General features: G+C 38.3%; 1 protein-coding gene across 2 annotated transcripts in view; it reads right to left on the reverse strand.

Moving 5' to 3' along the window:
* Window positions 1-17,534, reverse strand: part of GRID1 (glutamate ionotropic receptor delta type subunit 1) — a 513,783-nt gene that overhangs the window by 7,973 nt on the left and 488,276 nt on the right. The window contains exons 14-16 of one of the 2 annotated variants that reach the window (XM_027649515.1): window positions 15,863-16,029; window positions 14,291-14,531; window positions 13,944-14,030 (exon numbers count right to left, since the gene is read on the reverse strand). In XM_027649515.1, coding sequence (XP_027505316.1) covers window positions 13,944-14,030; window positions 14,291-14,531; window positions 15,863-16,029 — 495 coding nt within the window. The remainder of the gene's footprint in view (window positions 1-13,943; window positions 14,031-14,290; window positions 14,532-15,862; window positions 16,030-17,534) is intronic. The other variant, XM_027649514.1, reaches the window with a different exon arrangement.

Here is a 17,534-nt window from a genome sequence, read left to right on the forward strand (position 1 = left end):
TTTTCTATCTGCAAGCACGAAGAGCCACAAATGGGATGCTCTTAACAGACATCTCCTGGTCCAGATCAGGGATTAAGGACCACATTATTTGCAATGTTTCCCTCCATTGGCCTATTAGGCCTTTTCTTCTACTATGCACAATCCAGCATTCCTCAGAAAATGGTGGATTTGCAGTGGCTTATGTTTCACAACAGAAACTTATGCTAAATGTGCTAAAGTTTTCATTCTCAAGAAAAATAAAAGCCAATTCCTGCATACAGACATCCCATTCTATCTACAGCAGAACACTTTATGTAGTAAGTAGAGAAGTAAATGCTTGGGATCTTTTTAAGAGGTAGGGGTGAGGATTTCATTTGCCTACTTCTCTTTCTTCAGCATTAAGGACAACTTTCTGGCCTTGTTGAGATCAGAGAAAACTTCTTAAACTCTTTCAACAGCTCAGGAATTCACATTATTCCTTCTTTTCACTGTCAAAATAAAATGTTTGTAAAGGTTATGGAAAACAACTTGTCTCTGAGAAATAATAAACCCACATTTTTAAAGGTTCTTCCCTTTTTCTTTGTCTTATTAGATGAAGAGCAACTAAATAACTAAATGTCAAGCTTTGTATGACACTATCTTAATGTTGAATGAATGACTTTTCAAATACTTTAAAAACCCTAAGATAAAAATCAGAAACCCTTGAAAAGATTAGTTTGTCACTGCATACTATAAAACTCTTTTGAATCCCAAGATTTACAGAACTGAAGGTTTTGGGATAGCTTTATGTGACAAGTCAACCTTTCAAAATTTGTAAATTCTGTAGACCTAATCTTTTTTCCCCTTTATTGTTCTTCTGGAAAATTCAATAACAAAGTGTATGGTATTGAAAATTAACAAGCTAAATGGAAAAAGGATTAAATGGCAATAAAGCCAGAAAAAGAATTCCTAAAAGTTATGACACTTTGCTCCTTTTTCAGCTCAGTGTTTAGTTCTCTAATTCTCATTAAATATGAGTAATTTGTTATAATTTTTAAGAACTTGGGTTGTATATTTTTTTTTATTTCCTCAGGCTGTGTCACCTCAATTGTCCAATGGTAATGTAGCATTGAAGAAGATTTTCAAGGTTTCTGATGCTCTAACTGTTCTCTTTTTTTGCATCCCTCTATGATAAAAATAATGAATTAAAATTAATAAAATACTATCAATTAATACATCGAGGCTTGGAGCTAGGGAATGGCAGAGGTACTAGACCTGGCAGCTGGATGAAAAACAAGCTCTGGTGAGCTGGTTTTGTATCACAGAGTTACCCCAGGAGAGCCCCTTGGGGGAAGCCCTACTGCTGCTCTTCACAAATCTTTCTACCTTCAGCTCCACTGAACCTGAGTGAGGGCTCTCCAAGAGCTGAATAAATGAGCTCCAAACTTAATTCCTCAATGTCTGTGGCAGACATGTCACCAAAGGTTGCTCCTCTTTCTTTTTTGCACTTACTATATGAAATTTAGTTAATATTATAAATATGTCACATCTCAGATGTTTTGTACCAATTCATTTTTCATCTTATGGCTACACTGGATAAATGTATATGTTTGTGTTACTATAAGAAGATAAAATACTTCTCCTTTGCTAGCTTCATAATTCTATTTTCAATATTAATGTTGTGCTCCAAATAGATCAGTTGAAGAAATTAATCAGTGAAGGGAAGAAACGTGTAAGGAAAATGAATTATACATACAGGCTTATCCTCTGCAGGCTTAAGGAAAACTGCTAACCAAACATTGCTCCTGGTCAGGAAATTATCTTATTCATAAATACCAATTGAAATGTCATTCTTGCCCAATGAGCTTGGGTTCTGGAAGGGTGATTGAAGGGCATGTTTCTGATACCTCCCAAGCACTTGATGGTGAGTGACAGGTTCAATGGCCTGTGACTGACAGAAAGAGCACACCCTGGCAACTGCTGGAGTGGATTTGAATTACCTGGGAATGACTAAACCTGCATGACCACACCTGCAACCAACTACAATTCCCTTTCAGGACCTACTAAGTTCGGCCTTATCACGCAGAGAGAAATTATGACACGATATAAATGCAGACAGGATGATTTGCAGAGTAATCAATATCTTTTTTTCTAGCTTGTTTTCTGGGACTTTCGGCAGTGGGTTCTAATCTAATAAAAGCCCGTGGGCAGTCATATTGAAAGAATATGAAACTACCTGGGAGGTTTGGAATCAGTTAACGTGATCAAATTCAAGAGACATCACACTGAGTGTTGAAAAGGAGCTGCTGGCTAATGTTTTCCAGAAATTGCCTACATCACTGTAAACACAATTAATTAAAAGGTAATATTGCTCAGCTGGCAGGTTGCAACACTTGGGATTTTCCAAAGGGAAGATTTTTGAGAAAAATATTTTTATTAAAGACTCCCCTGTGGCCTCTTGTTCTTACTTGTGATTTCTCTGAGCTTTTAGCAGAGTTCAGGAGAAGCCAGTTAAAGACATAAAAATGCTACAAGCTGATGAAGCAGTTCCAGTAAGGCAAAAAAAGGAAGACAAATGACCAAAAAGAAGATTGAATACCTGCAGAAGTTCAATGCTAAAACTATACCAAAACTCTGATAAGTTTCATCTGCATCCCACACATGCAAATAAAAGCACACTGGACTATAGAAGAAAAGACTGATGGCCCTGGTCCTAAAAGAACTGGAAATTCAGAAATGTAGCCCATATGAGCAGACAGGCTCATACAGGGAGGGACTGGCACGAATGTGTCAATACCTCCTAGTCAGGTGCTGATAACTGTGACAAGAATTAAAAGCTTGTTAATGTAGTTCTTAATAAGCCTCAGGAGATATGCATAAAATAATGCTTTTAAAGTAATATAGCCTTAATGATCAATCATGACACGTTTCTGGTTGGTTGGTTGGTTTGTTTGTTTCTGTCTTGGGTGACAACATGAAGGTTATCTTTTGGTGAGAGACTAAAACCAAGACATAAGTGCTAATATTAGATTTTCATCCTGTGAAAGAACTACTTAGAAAATAACATAATTTTGTGATTAGGACTGGGGTTCAAAATTTAAGCCAAACTCCAGCCTCAGACAGATATTTCCTTTTCTGACCTTGACCAGGATACGTGCCACTCTCTCCTATTCATATGAAAGTCCTCTTGACCCATACATGTAAGTTTAAAAACACAGGTATCAGAGGTCATGAGACACAGTGACGGAAGGTGCACTCTGAGGCACTTCCATGCACAGACATACTACACAATTGAAAAACAAAGCAGAGAAATGAAACAGTGACGTTTCTATGCTCAGGTACCCACAGGCTATTCTCTTCTTAGCTCAGCATTAAAACCCACAGCTCAACCCAGCTACCAGCTTCTGTCCATGGGGTTCCAGACATCGTGGACTCAAACATTTATTTTGTTAAGGAGAAATAAAGCAGCAGCAGCAGCTCTGCATATGTACATTTGTTTAAGATTATTTTGAAATCCTGTATTCACCCAGGTTCATTATCATTACTTTCAGCTACAACTACTGCATATGCAAAGCAGTAATTTTAATTTATTCCAGGAGGCTCTGACAGACTGGCAAAACCAGGCATAATTGGCTTGCTCAGGAAGAAAAAGTAAGGATGATATATGTAATAAATGTGCTGCAAAACAATGACAACACAGTATGGTGTTATATTAATACAAATAACCTCTTTTTAATACGACTCAGTTTGCCACGCTCATTATTCCAGAGATTCCACAGCTGACAATGCAGTGAAATGCAGACAGACGTGTAAACAGATGCAGTGATGATGTATGCTTGCTGTCATTAATTTAACACAGGCAACTGACCTAGTCAAATAGCACTTAATGTTACATAAAATTTGCTGAGTGGTTTCTCAGGGTACTCTGCAAGATGCCAGTTTGACCATAACAGTAACCTATTAGAAATACGTAAAGACACACCTTGTCTACTTGAAAAACTGCTTTTATAAATAGGTCCAATCCTACAATCAAGCTTCTGCTCTTCTAAGTGGAAACTATACCACATATTTTAAATTAGCAATTAAGTAAGTTATCATCCATAAAACAGATGTTAGAAGAATGCACTGAGACTGACATCAGTTGAGGTCCAGTTGGCTGTTATCTAATTTAACAATAAAAGAAATGAAAGTTTTGCAGTATGTTAATTGCATTCAATGTGTAATCATCTACAAAGGAACAAAACTTCATAAAAATTATGTACAAGAGGCCACCTTGTTCACTAGGTGATACTCTCCTCCACCAGAGAGCAGAAATTCCTTTATGAAGAAACAGTAACATTCTTTTCCCTTCTAAGTAAACCTGAAAAAAAAGTGAGAAATAACAAAATACTGCAAAGATGATGTTAATGTGATAGAAAATTGTTTCAAATACATTGCCAAAGTTTATTCCCGATGACCCATAGCCCGAAAATAGCTGAAAGTAAGAAATTACCAAAAGCCTAGAGACCAAACAAGTAAGTGACTTGCTACAGAACAAGTAGCAAGGACCTTCATGAAGCAGTTCATATCTTCCCACACCCTTACCCAGGTTGGGTTTATCTATTCTGAAATGACATCTAACCAGGGATGTAACTCTTCAGGTGACTGCAACTGTCCCATGGTTCCTGCCTGTGAGCCTTGTCCAGAAACGCACTGGAGAGTGAGCTCCCCCACCAGCCAGTGAAGCTGACCATACACACCAATTTAAACCAGCTAAACCTCTCTCTTAGTTTTATTTGTCCTCTTCAACTGCATCCCGTTGGTACTGTGTGAATCAACATGCAGGGCACAGTACCGATGGGAGAACATCGCACATGAGGTGACAGCAGCAGCCCCACAGTCTCCTGCACTGATTGACGCCCACAGTCACCACAATCCATTAACTAAGTGCAATCACAGAGAAACAGTCTAGTCCTCACAGCTCACAACACATTCAAACCTGCAAGGTAAGAGGCTGTGATAGCATTTTCACTTGTTACTCAATACAAAAGGGGACACTCAGCCTCGGGCTGAGATATTCAGGCTTTAAAATCCTTACCAACTTTGGTTCACAAGCTGGTAACCCAGCTACAAAGAAAATGAATGACTGGTTCACATTATACAGGTGTTTCCACGGTTTTCAAGAGGTTAAAAAGAATGCAAAGAAACATATTTTCAACACAAGCAGCAAAATGCAGTACAGAATGAGTGCTGGTGGATGAGCATGCCCAGGTCTCTGCAAAGGAACTCTTAGGAGAAAGGAGAACTTGCAACTGGAGAAACCTTTACTGTGTACACACCACATATATTGTAGTTACAGGCATTTCCAACAACACAAAGGTGAGGGTCAAGGGGAGTTCCAGGGAGAGATAAAGATGAGGAAAAAACTAACAGGTATTCTTCTGTGCAGGCATTTTCAACAAGAAACTGATTATCTGTATGTTTATTATTATAAATTCTCACCATGCTTCTGAGGCCCAGCCTCACATCATTGGCCATCTCCAGATGGAAAGGGAAAGGAAGACGTGGGGAGAAAAAAAAAGAATCAAGATAGTGAGACTAATAATGTAATTAATAGTTCACTCTTTTCAGCAAACATATACTTCTTATTTCTTTTAGTTCTGGTCTGAAATAGCATGGCAACAAAAGAGAATGGCCCTCAAGAGGGTGGTGTTTCTAGAATTTGACTACATCTAAAATTACCCTGTGAGGTGACAGATTACTCTTTTATGAAGTAAGAATTAAATTCATGAAGGTTCCATTCCAAAATTCACTAAAAATTAATGGATTCTCTACATTGCTTTGCACAGCTTTTTAATCCTAAATTGTTATCTAGTCCATAAGGGATGTAATTTTTCACTCTAGTGAACCCAAAGCAAAGCAATGCTGTCCCCCAACAGTCTGATTTACTCTACTGGAGCATCAGGCACAACAGACTGCTCTACATCCTCCTTCTTCACCATTCTGGTCTAGTTAAATCCAAATCTCAAAAGTTCCCATTTTTTTCTGATTATGTCAGGAGTAGAAGAGAAGAGTTGACACAGGAGACAAAGACTTGCTTCTACAACCGGTTAGATGCCCAGTTATTGTTGCCTTACAATATGTGTAAGGCATAGCTTACATAGCTTGCCAGTTATGTGAAAACCTTACTCCTGATAATTAGCCACATTTTTTTTAATTAAAAATTGAATTTTGAAAAGGTTTCTGCAACCCCCATTCAAGGCTATGTTTTGGCAACTGCCCAAGCTCCTATATTGACATAAGTAAATACGTGACCAGCCAAATCATTAAAACAGAGCAGCTTAATAAAAATCTGGTCACCAGTTTCCCAGAAGAGAACTCTTGCATACTGAATAATTCTGAAGAAATAGTACTTGTTATGTTGAGTGAGTTTGAGTAGCTCTTTTCTATCCATGGGCTTACAAATATGGTCCTGAACTTATAGAAAATCATAACCAAACCATTGATTATTTTAAAAAAATATATTTTGCACAGTATTGATATCTGTGACAATTCATATTTTGCTATTATTGACCACAGGTTATTTCAGGTACTAGAAAATTATTTAAATTCAATGGATAAATTTATAAATTGCATGTTAATATTATTGCATGGTAAGGTCAATCTTCAGCAAATAACTTCAATGCACATGTAACTTCCAATTTCTGTTTTATACATGTTGGTTTCAAAGTATTTGCAGTTTAATCCTATACTACTAAAAGGAATGAAAGTGTTTTGGTGATCTAGGTGAGATCAGGATACACATCTTATTTATTTTTATGTACATGTTTAAATGCTTAGTCAGGTCAACACCTAAGGCATTTTTCAAACCACAAAAATGTAAAAGAAATTTGAGAAAAAGGTCACATTTTATGTTTTTTTTTTTATTTTAAACTTTTACCAATTTTGTTATTTTACACCCCCTTCAAAAAGTCAACTTTAAAATAGCACTGTAGGCTGAGAGAAAACATACAAAAAATTAGCTCTGTAAACAATGTGTGAAGAATCTAAAAGAATCTGACACATTAAGCCTCCAATTCAGTAAAACACATAAGCTCATGCAGCCCATGAGTAGCCTCAGAAGTTCTCTGGGATAGATGATGTAATGCAAACTAAGCAAGTACTTACACTCATTACCAAACTGAAACTCTAAATTTGATTTCCCTGTGTGGTACATTCATTTTTTAAGCTTATTTCTGTTGAATAATTTTTTTTCCCCCCTAAGATTCATGCCAAGTAAATTCAGATTATATCCTTAAGAATCCCGTTAGCAGGGTTTTCTCACATGACTGAGAGAAAAATTAAAACAAACACAAAAATCCCTTCCTTGCAGTTGGGGAAATATCCTGGTACCAAACTGAATTGCTTCAACACTGCTTTGGGTAGCAGTGTCATAAATCACGGGGATGACATGTCACTTCTAAATCCATTACAGCCTTGACTGAAATCTATAGTGATCAATAGCAAGAGTTGACTGATTTCATTGGATTCTGGATGTGCACACTGCCTGTGACCAGATATTACAGAATATCTGCTTCACTGCAAGACAATTCCAAAAAGAAAATCTTGTTGCTTGTCTCATGTAAAAAGCCAACACAGAGTTAGTTAAGATGCCCTTCCAGCTATTAGTTTATGTACAAGGCAATTCATATACTATATACTTCTCTTCTTTTTTTTTCCTTTAACTAATTCCTTCAGGTTATACTTTATCATCAAACAACATTAAACTTTGCATTCTGGGGTGACTGATTCCTAACACCGCTTTGCTGATTTAAAAATGCTAGTTAAATGAAGTTTCTCAGCTTATTATATTCAAAGCTAGTTTGAAACTGAATTTCTAGATGGCATTAAAATGCATTATTTTGCCAGGGTTTACGTGATTTATTTTCCCCAAAAAACTTTATTTATTCTTAGAAAAGTAGAATACAATACAGTGGTACAAACAAATGATAATTTATATGCAAAAATGTACAAAGATTTCAGACATGTCATTAAAATACAGAAAAAAATAACTTAAAATAAAACCAAGATAAAATATAGAGAACATGCAATGAAGGGAAAATAAAATATCTGTTTGATGATCTCATGTTTCCTTTCACTTTGAAAAGGAACCATCCTGGAGCGGGGGGAATAAAATTGTCAGATAAAAAGATAACACCACAAAGGAGAGAAGGTAAATGAAGTGACAAAGAAAAAGAAAAGGAAAGTGAAAATAATGGTGAAAACAAGAGACTCTTTAATAATCAAACCCAACACTGCTGACACCAAGCTGAAGGTACAGAAGCCTCGGTTTTCATGGAATAGTATCTGGTTGGAGAACTCAAGTGAGATGAATGTGGTGCAAAACACAACTCTTAGCAGTGGCAAATTTTGATTCATTGGACTCGTGTCTGCCAGCTCATAGTTCCATTTCAAAGGTACACTGAGTTTCAGGCTCTTCTAATACTAGAGGAGAGTCTTAGTGGGTAACTTTCATGACTGCTAAAGCTAAAAGTATGGATTTTTGAGGTAGGCTGGAGTCTGCACATCACTGGACATGGAAACAAGGGAATTTAAGGCAGATCACACAAGGCTGCCCTGGCCAGAGACACAGGTTTTCTTTCTTTCATCCTGCTTGCAGCCAAGGTATTTGTGATAATTTTTAGAGTAATTTTGCTACCTCCCCACAGTCTTATAGAGCCTACAGAGTCTAGACTTTCTGAGATTCAATACATTTAAAACGTTATTAACCTGGAGGAAACAGGAATTATAAGATACTGTTTCCAGTACATGAGTCAGTTCCCATTCTGGACAGTACCTGAATTGCTGCCCCGTTTTAATAATTTAAAAATAAAAAGTAAGAACAGAAAAGTGAAAAGAGTCTACTGAACAAAATAATTTTGCAGAAGCAGGAGAAAGTTAACAAATAGCAAACCAAGCTGTGAAGACTGTGATTGTTAATAAATTATAAATTTGACACAAGTTAGGAGACAATGACTAGGAGCAACTCAGGAGATGGAAAACTATGCTATTTCTTAACCAACAAAAATCCAAAATCTTCTTGCACTACAGAATCACAAATGCACTACGTACAGTTTCTGAAACACTCATATTGCTAGGAATAGCACAGCAGGTTTAGGAAAAAATAGATTTCCGATTTATCACGTACATTATCTGAGCAAAGAAAGAATCAAACCAAGAATTTCTTGAGGTCATTGTAACATTGTCTTTCAAGAGCTATGGTAACTATAAGTGAATCAATATCATCTTTATGAGAGATGCAGTGGGATTCAGTTCCCAGAAAAAAAAAAATCATCCTGCATAAATGATTAATTTTGTTTAATATGGGTGTTACCATTTCTTTTTAAAGAATACACCTCATGCACAGTGAAAAATATGAGAATTTAAATTTCTTTCCATGAAGAGTAAGAAATTTTATGTTTGCTTATAAGTTTCCATTGTTTTGTAGTATGTGGATGAACTAGGAATGCTTCCTTAATAGTTCTGAAGAGATCTCAGAAGTAATAATCTTCAAGAGCAATAGCACATCACACTAAGACATAGCTGATAAAGCACAGGGGATGCTGGGGAGTCCACTGCAGTAAGCAGCTACACTTGATCATAATGACAATGGAGATGTGAAAACTGTCTTTCATTCTGTCAAATGGAATAAAAGATACCAACAATCTGATGATGTGGCAAAGCCCTTGGCAGTTAAATGATCCAAATTACATTATGGCTTTCTGATTTTGTGAAATAAATGCATAGGACTCATATAAAAAGATATAGAACTCTAGAGATAATTATTAAAAGCTCAGCATTTATATAGTACCAGGGTTTAATAACTTTATCTGATTTCTCAGTTATTTAAAAGGGACACAGAGTGACTGAACAGAGACTCTGGAATAAATATTACTTTTTTTACAACTCCCCAATTTTCTGAAGCTTATCAAAGTTAAAAGATTTAGGTATAATTATTGCAGGCTGCATAGCAGCTGTGTAAATTCAAGGTTTTAAAAACACAGAGACAGATGTATGAGCTGGCTAAATTTCGCTGTGGGTATGGGGTGGCTGTGTATTGACAATTAGGAGAAAGTGATTATAAATTCCAGAAAATCTGTTTTGAGAAAGATGACCAAGTGTAAGTTTCTCTGAATTAGAAATTAAAAAGGGTACTTTAATCCTATCAGATATCTTTCCAACTTTGAGATTGCAAACTTGATCCCTAATAGAAGAATATGGCATGGTGTTGCAGATACACATTTTTTCCTGATGTTGGAACTAATCTTTCTTTTCTTAATCTGATCTGATAAGGATTAAATGAAGAATTAATAAGGATAACATTAAGATTTGTAAAGCAGAAATACTTAGAAATATTTTTATAAATCTGTTTCAAATAGAATAAAAATATCTTGTATCAACATCTTGAAAAAGAAGATCAACCCAGCCTTCACTCTTCTAGCAAGAAATGTCACTATTCTTCAGATGACACAATTGTGAATCAATGGCAATTGTGTCTTTGGAAAAATAAGGGAAATTCATCTTTCCTGGAGGTTTATCTTAATGAATTGACTTAATGGGTAGAAAAAATACTACCTTTTTTTAAATTTTGTGGGGTAGAGTTTCTTCATAGGCAAATAATGTAAAAATATCACAACTGGAGGCAGTCTTCACCTTACCTAACTCTTCCTATAACGTCTCTACAAAAGTAGGTCATGTTAACGTCAAAGTCCAGGTTGTGTTGTCAGGTTTCAAAACACAGGTTTCCTGCTCCCCCCAGGTACACAGTTAACACTACATTCTTCACACTCATTGTAATTAAGAGCTGTGATTTATACCATGCAGACATCTAAGTTCCTGAACACCAATGTACTGGCTCAGACTAACCTCTACAAAAGCCTAAGGAATACAAAGTGGAAAAAGAAAAGGCAAACGAACTGGCAAAAACCCCAACACCATAATGTCAACTGAAAACATTTCTCCAAAGCTAATGAAGGCTGTGCACATTCTTCTAACCCCAGACTTCACAGAGCCCCGACATGCAAAGAGTCTCTAAAAAAATGCTTTCTCTCTCTCTCCAGCAAGATGCACACCATCCAACCCTGTCATGAATCTGCCATAGCAGTTGTGTCTCCTTTTTCCCAACATCTCTTTTTTTTTTTGAATTGGCAGCTGTTGACATGATGCAGCCTACTGAGTGGCTCATGCCAAACAGAGAACGTTACACAAGAGCTCTGTGAGTCACAACAACTCCTCATTCAGTTCTGATCCACTCCAGTTCTGTACAATGGATTTATAAACCTCCTAACAGGCTAAGGGTCACAGCAGCCAAATGCTTTGCCTCGTAGGTGACACCAAAGTCTAATGTTAGACTGCAAGAAAATCAGCCTCTTCTGTGACCCTCCACAAGCTCTACACTCCACAGGAGAAAGCAGCTGGGAGAAAATTCAGTTCCCACAATTTCTAGGTGATATCACAACACTCATGTTTTGCCAAAGCCTTCCCAAAGGCAGAAGAAAATCGGCAGCATGACTTGAGTTTGCAGCTGTTGCTGAACTAATGACTTGGCTGGAGTACTGGATGCACCTAAGAGGTGGATTTTAATATTCTGTGTGTGCTACATATGCTGCAGCTTTGTCATTATGGCTCTTTCTGTAGAAACGCCAGAAACAGTGGTAGAAATGAGATGTCCTGAACATGCTCCTCCTGGATTTCAAGTTCTCCTTGTGCCCTACATCATTTGTCCTGGCTCAAGCAGGGGAGTACCCAGGACTCCATGCTCCCCTCAGTCCTGGATCCTATTCTTCCCAAAGTTATGAAACTTAGGCCTTCTTAACATGTCAAAACCCTTCAACCCATGTACACCATCCCTTCTGAAACTTGGTTTCCCATCTTAATTGCAGTAGCTATCAGCAATCCCACTTTGACCTCTCCTCACTGGTAGCACATAAATAAAATATCTATGACTCTTAACCTATCAGGAAATATCTACCACATTCATTTGCTAATTTAGGTGAGTGGATCTTGTGGTCACTGTGACCAGAACCCCCAGCCCCTCATCTGCAGTGGGATCAGAGCTTAGATTGCAATTGTGTGGCTGTCTCACATCTGGGCAGAGAGTCCCTAAGCATCCTGTCTGTCCATGATGCTGGGTAGCAGTCACCTTTCCCTCTGGCTGGATCCAAAGGTGTCTCTAGCTGCTTGCCTTTCATTGCACCCAGCTGTCCCTGTCAGGGACTTCTCATTCCACCCCACCCTGCCTGCCTGGCACACCCACCATATGTTTTCCTCCAGACCAGCTTGGCTCAGCCCTGTGCCCTCTTGTTGGGAACATGCACTTCCTCATTCAACCTTAACACCTACTTGTGCCAGGGCTCCCACTGACTCTGTTCCCTCTCTCTCAGCAGCACCCACATCACTGATCTTTCCAGAATCTGTCCATGTGTTGTACATGAGTTTAATTTGCCTCCTTAACCCAGCCTGCTTGTGCTCCAAAGGCAGAGCCAGCCCCACACACAGTGATTTTCCCAAGCACAGCTGTACCATGTGGGTAACTTCAGTAGACTTTAAAACACAGAAGCTTAGAAGCATTCTATTGTTTGTCACAGAAACTGCAAAAGAGCAGTACAGATGTACAGAGCAGCCCTGATCAAGAATGCACTGGAGGGAAGGGGGAGAAGGATGAAAAAGGGAGAAAAGATGGGATGGGATGGAATAGGCAGAGGTATGTAGTACCCCTTTTAATGGTTATAAAAAGAGAAATAAAGGGTAAAGGCAAAAAAGACAATATTTAAACTTGCCAAGACAGATCCTTTTTCAGCAATGGAAAATGAATATTTAAAACTCCTTGCAATGAAAAAGCGAATTATTTCACCTTATATGAAACTGCCATTATTTTCATCTCGGTCTACAAAGATACACAAAGGTGAGTCCCTGAGTGTAGAGAGGGGAACTCACCGCATAGTCTGGCCAGATTTGTGCTTGTGCACATGCAGCAGTAGGACACTTCAGACAACACCCCTGTCCCTTGCCCTGACAGGCTTTCACAGTGGGCAGTGAACCATCAACCTCTGGACTTTAGGCCTTCACAATGCTGAGGTGGGGGGACCTTTGGGGTTACAGCAGGAGCGACTTTACACAGCAGCAGGGCAAAATCATGGGATCATAGAACAGTTTGGGTTGGAAGGGACCTTGAAGATCCTCTAGTTCTAACCCCTCTGCCATGGGAAGGGATACCATCCACTAGACCAAGTTGCCAATTTGCCAAAATTGCTTACAGGTGATAGGTATGTCAATTAGTCTAGTACTACTGCAACTTGAGAAACATAGGTTAGAACTGATGTGTTACATACTATTTTCCAGCTGTAGTGCAGCTCACTGCTATTATTTGCTTGCAACAAACATCTGTTCCAAGATGAAAGCACCTACAAATGCCTCAATGTCTCCAAAATAACAAGAGGTTAGTTTGTTAAACATTTAGTATAAGTAAACAAATACAGGCTTCATGCAAGACAGAGCTGAGCATGGACTGATTATTCTATCATAGCATTGCTAACTATTACTACTGCACGTGAAAACTTCAAACCCAAGAAAATTCTTAGAGGTATTTTTCTAGGTAAAACATGTTATATGAAGGTCAGTTTTCTCAGAGGCTCCTAGTTTTAGAAATAAAACTGAATTCAAAAGAAGAGAAGCGTTTAAACAGTGTCATGACAATATGGCTTATTCAATTTTTAACTAGCTGGTTTATTTTTAATTGCTCATGTACCTCTCCAAACTCAGCCTAGGTCAGCCGTGAAGGAAAGAAGCCACCAGATGGCTGGCAGCTGCACAGCCTGCACAGGATGGACATGGTTCTCACAGCCAATGGGTGGGAGCTCAGATCAGGGAAAACATTACCACAGATGGCACAACTGGGTGCCCGTGACTGGCCTCCCTGTCACCTACAGCAGAGTGGCCGAGGACGTGTTTCTGAACTACTCTCTTACCCCTAAAGGTGGTCTCTCCAGGTCAGGGTTGAGGCACATTGGTGGGGCAATGAGGGGAAGTTTGCACTGCTGCTGCCCATGCTGTATCTGCTCTACAAATAAATAGAGGAATTTAGTCTCCAGGGCCGTCAGTTTGGCACCTTCCACGTGCACAAAAGACACATTTGTTTGTTCTTTTATTTGCTTAGAAACAACCACCCAAAAAGTTATATGCAAAGCTTAGTATGGTGAATCAATATAAATTGAATTTATTGCATGAGAGCACCTAAAATCCCACAACTTTCACTCGCTCTCTCTTTCTTTTGTGTTTTCTACTTTTAATTGTGATAAGAATAAAAGTTATGGACCTCTTTCGGTGTTTCTTGATGACAACGGTTGCTGTTCCACCACAACTCCAATGCTGCCACCAAGCAAGCAAGAAGAAGGCCTATTGCTAAAATGCAGAAAACGCCTGCAAAGCTGTGAAGCTTGAGTGCCTTCCCATCTGTCTGTGCATTGGTATGGCTATTCAGGTCACAACGTCCCATCCGTGGCCACCATTTCTGTTTAAGAACATCCAAATCTCCACTTTCTTGCAACTCTAGGATCCTGCAGAAATTTCAAAAGACAAGCATTATTTTCAATGATACTTTTTCACAGTTTTTTTGTCTTTTCCTTATGCTGCACAACTCTTAAACCTATCATCCCACAGCTCAAAACTCCACCCCACCACCACGACAGTGTTTTATTTTTCATCTGAGACTCCTCTATAAGAAGACTTCTTTCTACTCACAGCAGCAGGTAAGCTCCACTGGGTAACTTCAGAAAAAAAAGAGGCTGTCAAAAATTCCACTGCAACGCAAACAGCATTTCCGTGGGAAATCACCAGTTAGTCATGCCTGGTCTGGCTACATTCAGTTGCAACAGCTGGTCCCACTAGTGAAATGCTCAACCCACTCCACTGCTGCTCTTCCACAATAATTTCAAAATCATGAGAGGCTAAACATGCTACTGTTTGTGCACCACTTAATACAAATCTGTTTAAGCAGCGACCAACTCATTTACTTCAGCAAATGTACTTTATTCAAAAGGATTTTACTTCAGTGCTGTTACATAATGCCTGAATTACTGTGTTAACAGTTGCTAATTAATCATTGTTTTGTCTCTTGTGAAGTGTCCCTTCTCTGCATGAATGATTCATTTTGGATTTGGTTTGATAACTGTTTTAGCTGTTTACTAACAATCTGTTCTCTTGAGGCAGCTTTGTCTCTAGTTAGGCAGCTGGAGTTTTGCTCCTTTTTATAAAGAAGGAGCAAAATGAGGAAATCTTGCTTCAGTTCCTTGCCTGGAGCAGAGCACCAGCTCACCTTCTGCCTGCACCACTGCATGTCTTCATTTCAGTATACACATTCATATGAAAAACATATTCCTAGCTGATAGCTCAGAGATCACTAAATGGCATGGTTTTATAGCCTTGTGGTCTTGGCAGTCCCATGCAATACTTGGCAATTCTTGTTTCCCTGTGCCATTGTGAGTCTTCGACCTGTCTCTCCACCCTAAAGGATAAGCCAAGGCATTACTACTCGCTTACTGCAGGGAGCAACACATTGCTTCAGAGCCTGCAAAATGCAACATGAATCAAGAATCTCACTTCAATCTCTCCTCTACCTCACACAAAGCTCTGAGGACATCAGTCCTTAGTGCCAGAGGTAGCACTGCTTGAAGGTGTGAGGCCACACATCAACACATCACCTCTGTTCCCTCCTCCCAAAGCAGATGCACATGGAGCAGAAGTAGCAGCTTTGTTGAGCCTGAACTCAACCTCTCTGCTGTCATGTATTCGTTATCCTTTACCAATTAAATGCCAAAATTAATGTGAGCCACAAATGGTTGCTGGCTGTAGAGAGGAATCCTGTAAAACGAGCTTTGTTTCAGTTTACCTCTGGGAGAAAAGATCTCTGTAGGGACTTCCATGCTGGAGTGCTATCCCATATCCTTTGCTGCTGATGCTGTTTCCAATGACTGTCACAGAGCATTCATCGTCTGTCAGCGCAGCGTATTCCACCACTGTCACATCCCACAGGAAAGCATAATTTCCTTTCTTGGCCTGTAAATACAGCATAAACAGAACACAATCTAAACTAAACTGAATTTCTAAGTAGGACAAAACCCCAAGCCAACAAACAAATCCAGACCTTGCAATTATTCCTTGCTGGTATTTCCTTAGGTCATAGGTTATCTGTAGACCTCCAACATCTTAATGTATTTCTAACACTCTTCGCTCCCAGCAGTACCTCATCTACTTCAAACTTTGCTAAAATATCTTCCTTTTTTAATAGGAATGCATAGGATAACATAGCGAACTTTAAGTATAAGTAAAATTTATTTAACAAGTTATTAATTATAAATGAAAGCTATTGCTTTAGATGATAAGATTTTATGTATGTTTTGTAGGAGAATTGAATGTGCTGGTTCCATACATTCGTGTAACAAGACAGGCACAGTATGAGCACTAAGTGATGTTTCCTCATCATCACAGTCACCAAAATTGTAACTTTGTAGTTTTGCTGATATAAATACGTAAATAAAACCAATTTCCCTTCCAAATAAACAAAGCCTTTCTAAGAGCTATGTTAGTCCTGTAAAGAAAGGCATGCTCTGAATTTAAAGAGTTCCCTCTTTTCTTCACAGGTAAGAAGATTCACAAGAATCTCCTATTATCTCAGTTTTGGGATAAATATTGTTTTATTTTAACACACACACATGCAGTGGTCCTTAAGCATCAGACTTAATCGGGATTGAAACCAATGCCTGCACACGGGGCATACAGTGAATGTAAATCACTTTACTTAACACAAGAAGAAAGAAACATCTCTGGATAGGGATTCAATAAAGTAAAAATAATAATAATTTTCTTGGTTAAAGTAATCATTGGTTTCTTAATATATTTAAGCAGCAAGTTTTTAAATCCCTAGTGAACGATAGAACAGATGGGCTGGAACATCTAAGGTAAATACATGACTAGTCATGAATGTAGAATTCTTTTTTTTTTTTTCAGATCTTTCTTTAGGTCAGATCAAAGCAAAACAGTGAGCTGAATTCCTGTATATATTTCTTTCTGTGAACCAATTCACCAAGCTCCCCTAGCAAATGACTGAAGCTCTGACACAGTATTCGTTCATCCCTCTGCATACTTTCAATTTCTGTGTAAGTTCAATTTTAAATTCAACTGTAAGTTTGTAAGACTCTGTTAGATGTTTTATTATATTGGATTCCTCAGTTGAGCAATTAAGATAATTTTAATTCACCGTGCTTTGATATAAACCATAGGTTTCTGAAGTCCCTTACAGTTGCTTACACATGAGAATAAATCAAATGGATGGGTTATCCCCCAGTGGGTAGAAATCAGGGAAACAAAGATTAAAATTATGGTTCCTGGATTTTCTGTAAGCTACTTGCCACAATCCATCTCTTTTCCCATCTTCCCTTTTATCTGCATCAAGGCAATCAAAGATCCACAAATTCATTTGCTTCTGAGTTAAAACAAAGTAGAAATGTTCTTCTTTGGTAACTTTTAAATGAGCCTATATAGTGACCCCTTTGAAAATACTG

The sequence above is a fragment of the Corapipo altera genome, unplaced genomic scaffold (genome assembly GCF_003945725.1).
Source record: "Corapipo altera isolate COAL_440 unplaced genomic scaffold, ASM394572v1 53, whole genome shotgun sequence".
Taxonomy (NCBI): Eukaryota; Metazoa; Chordata; class Aves; order Passeriformes; family Pipridae; genus Corapipo; species Corapipo altera.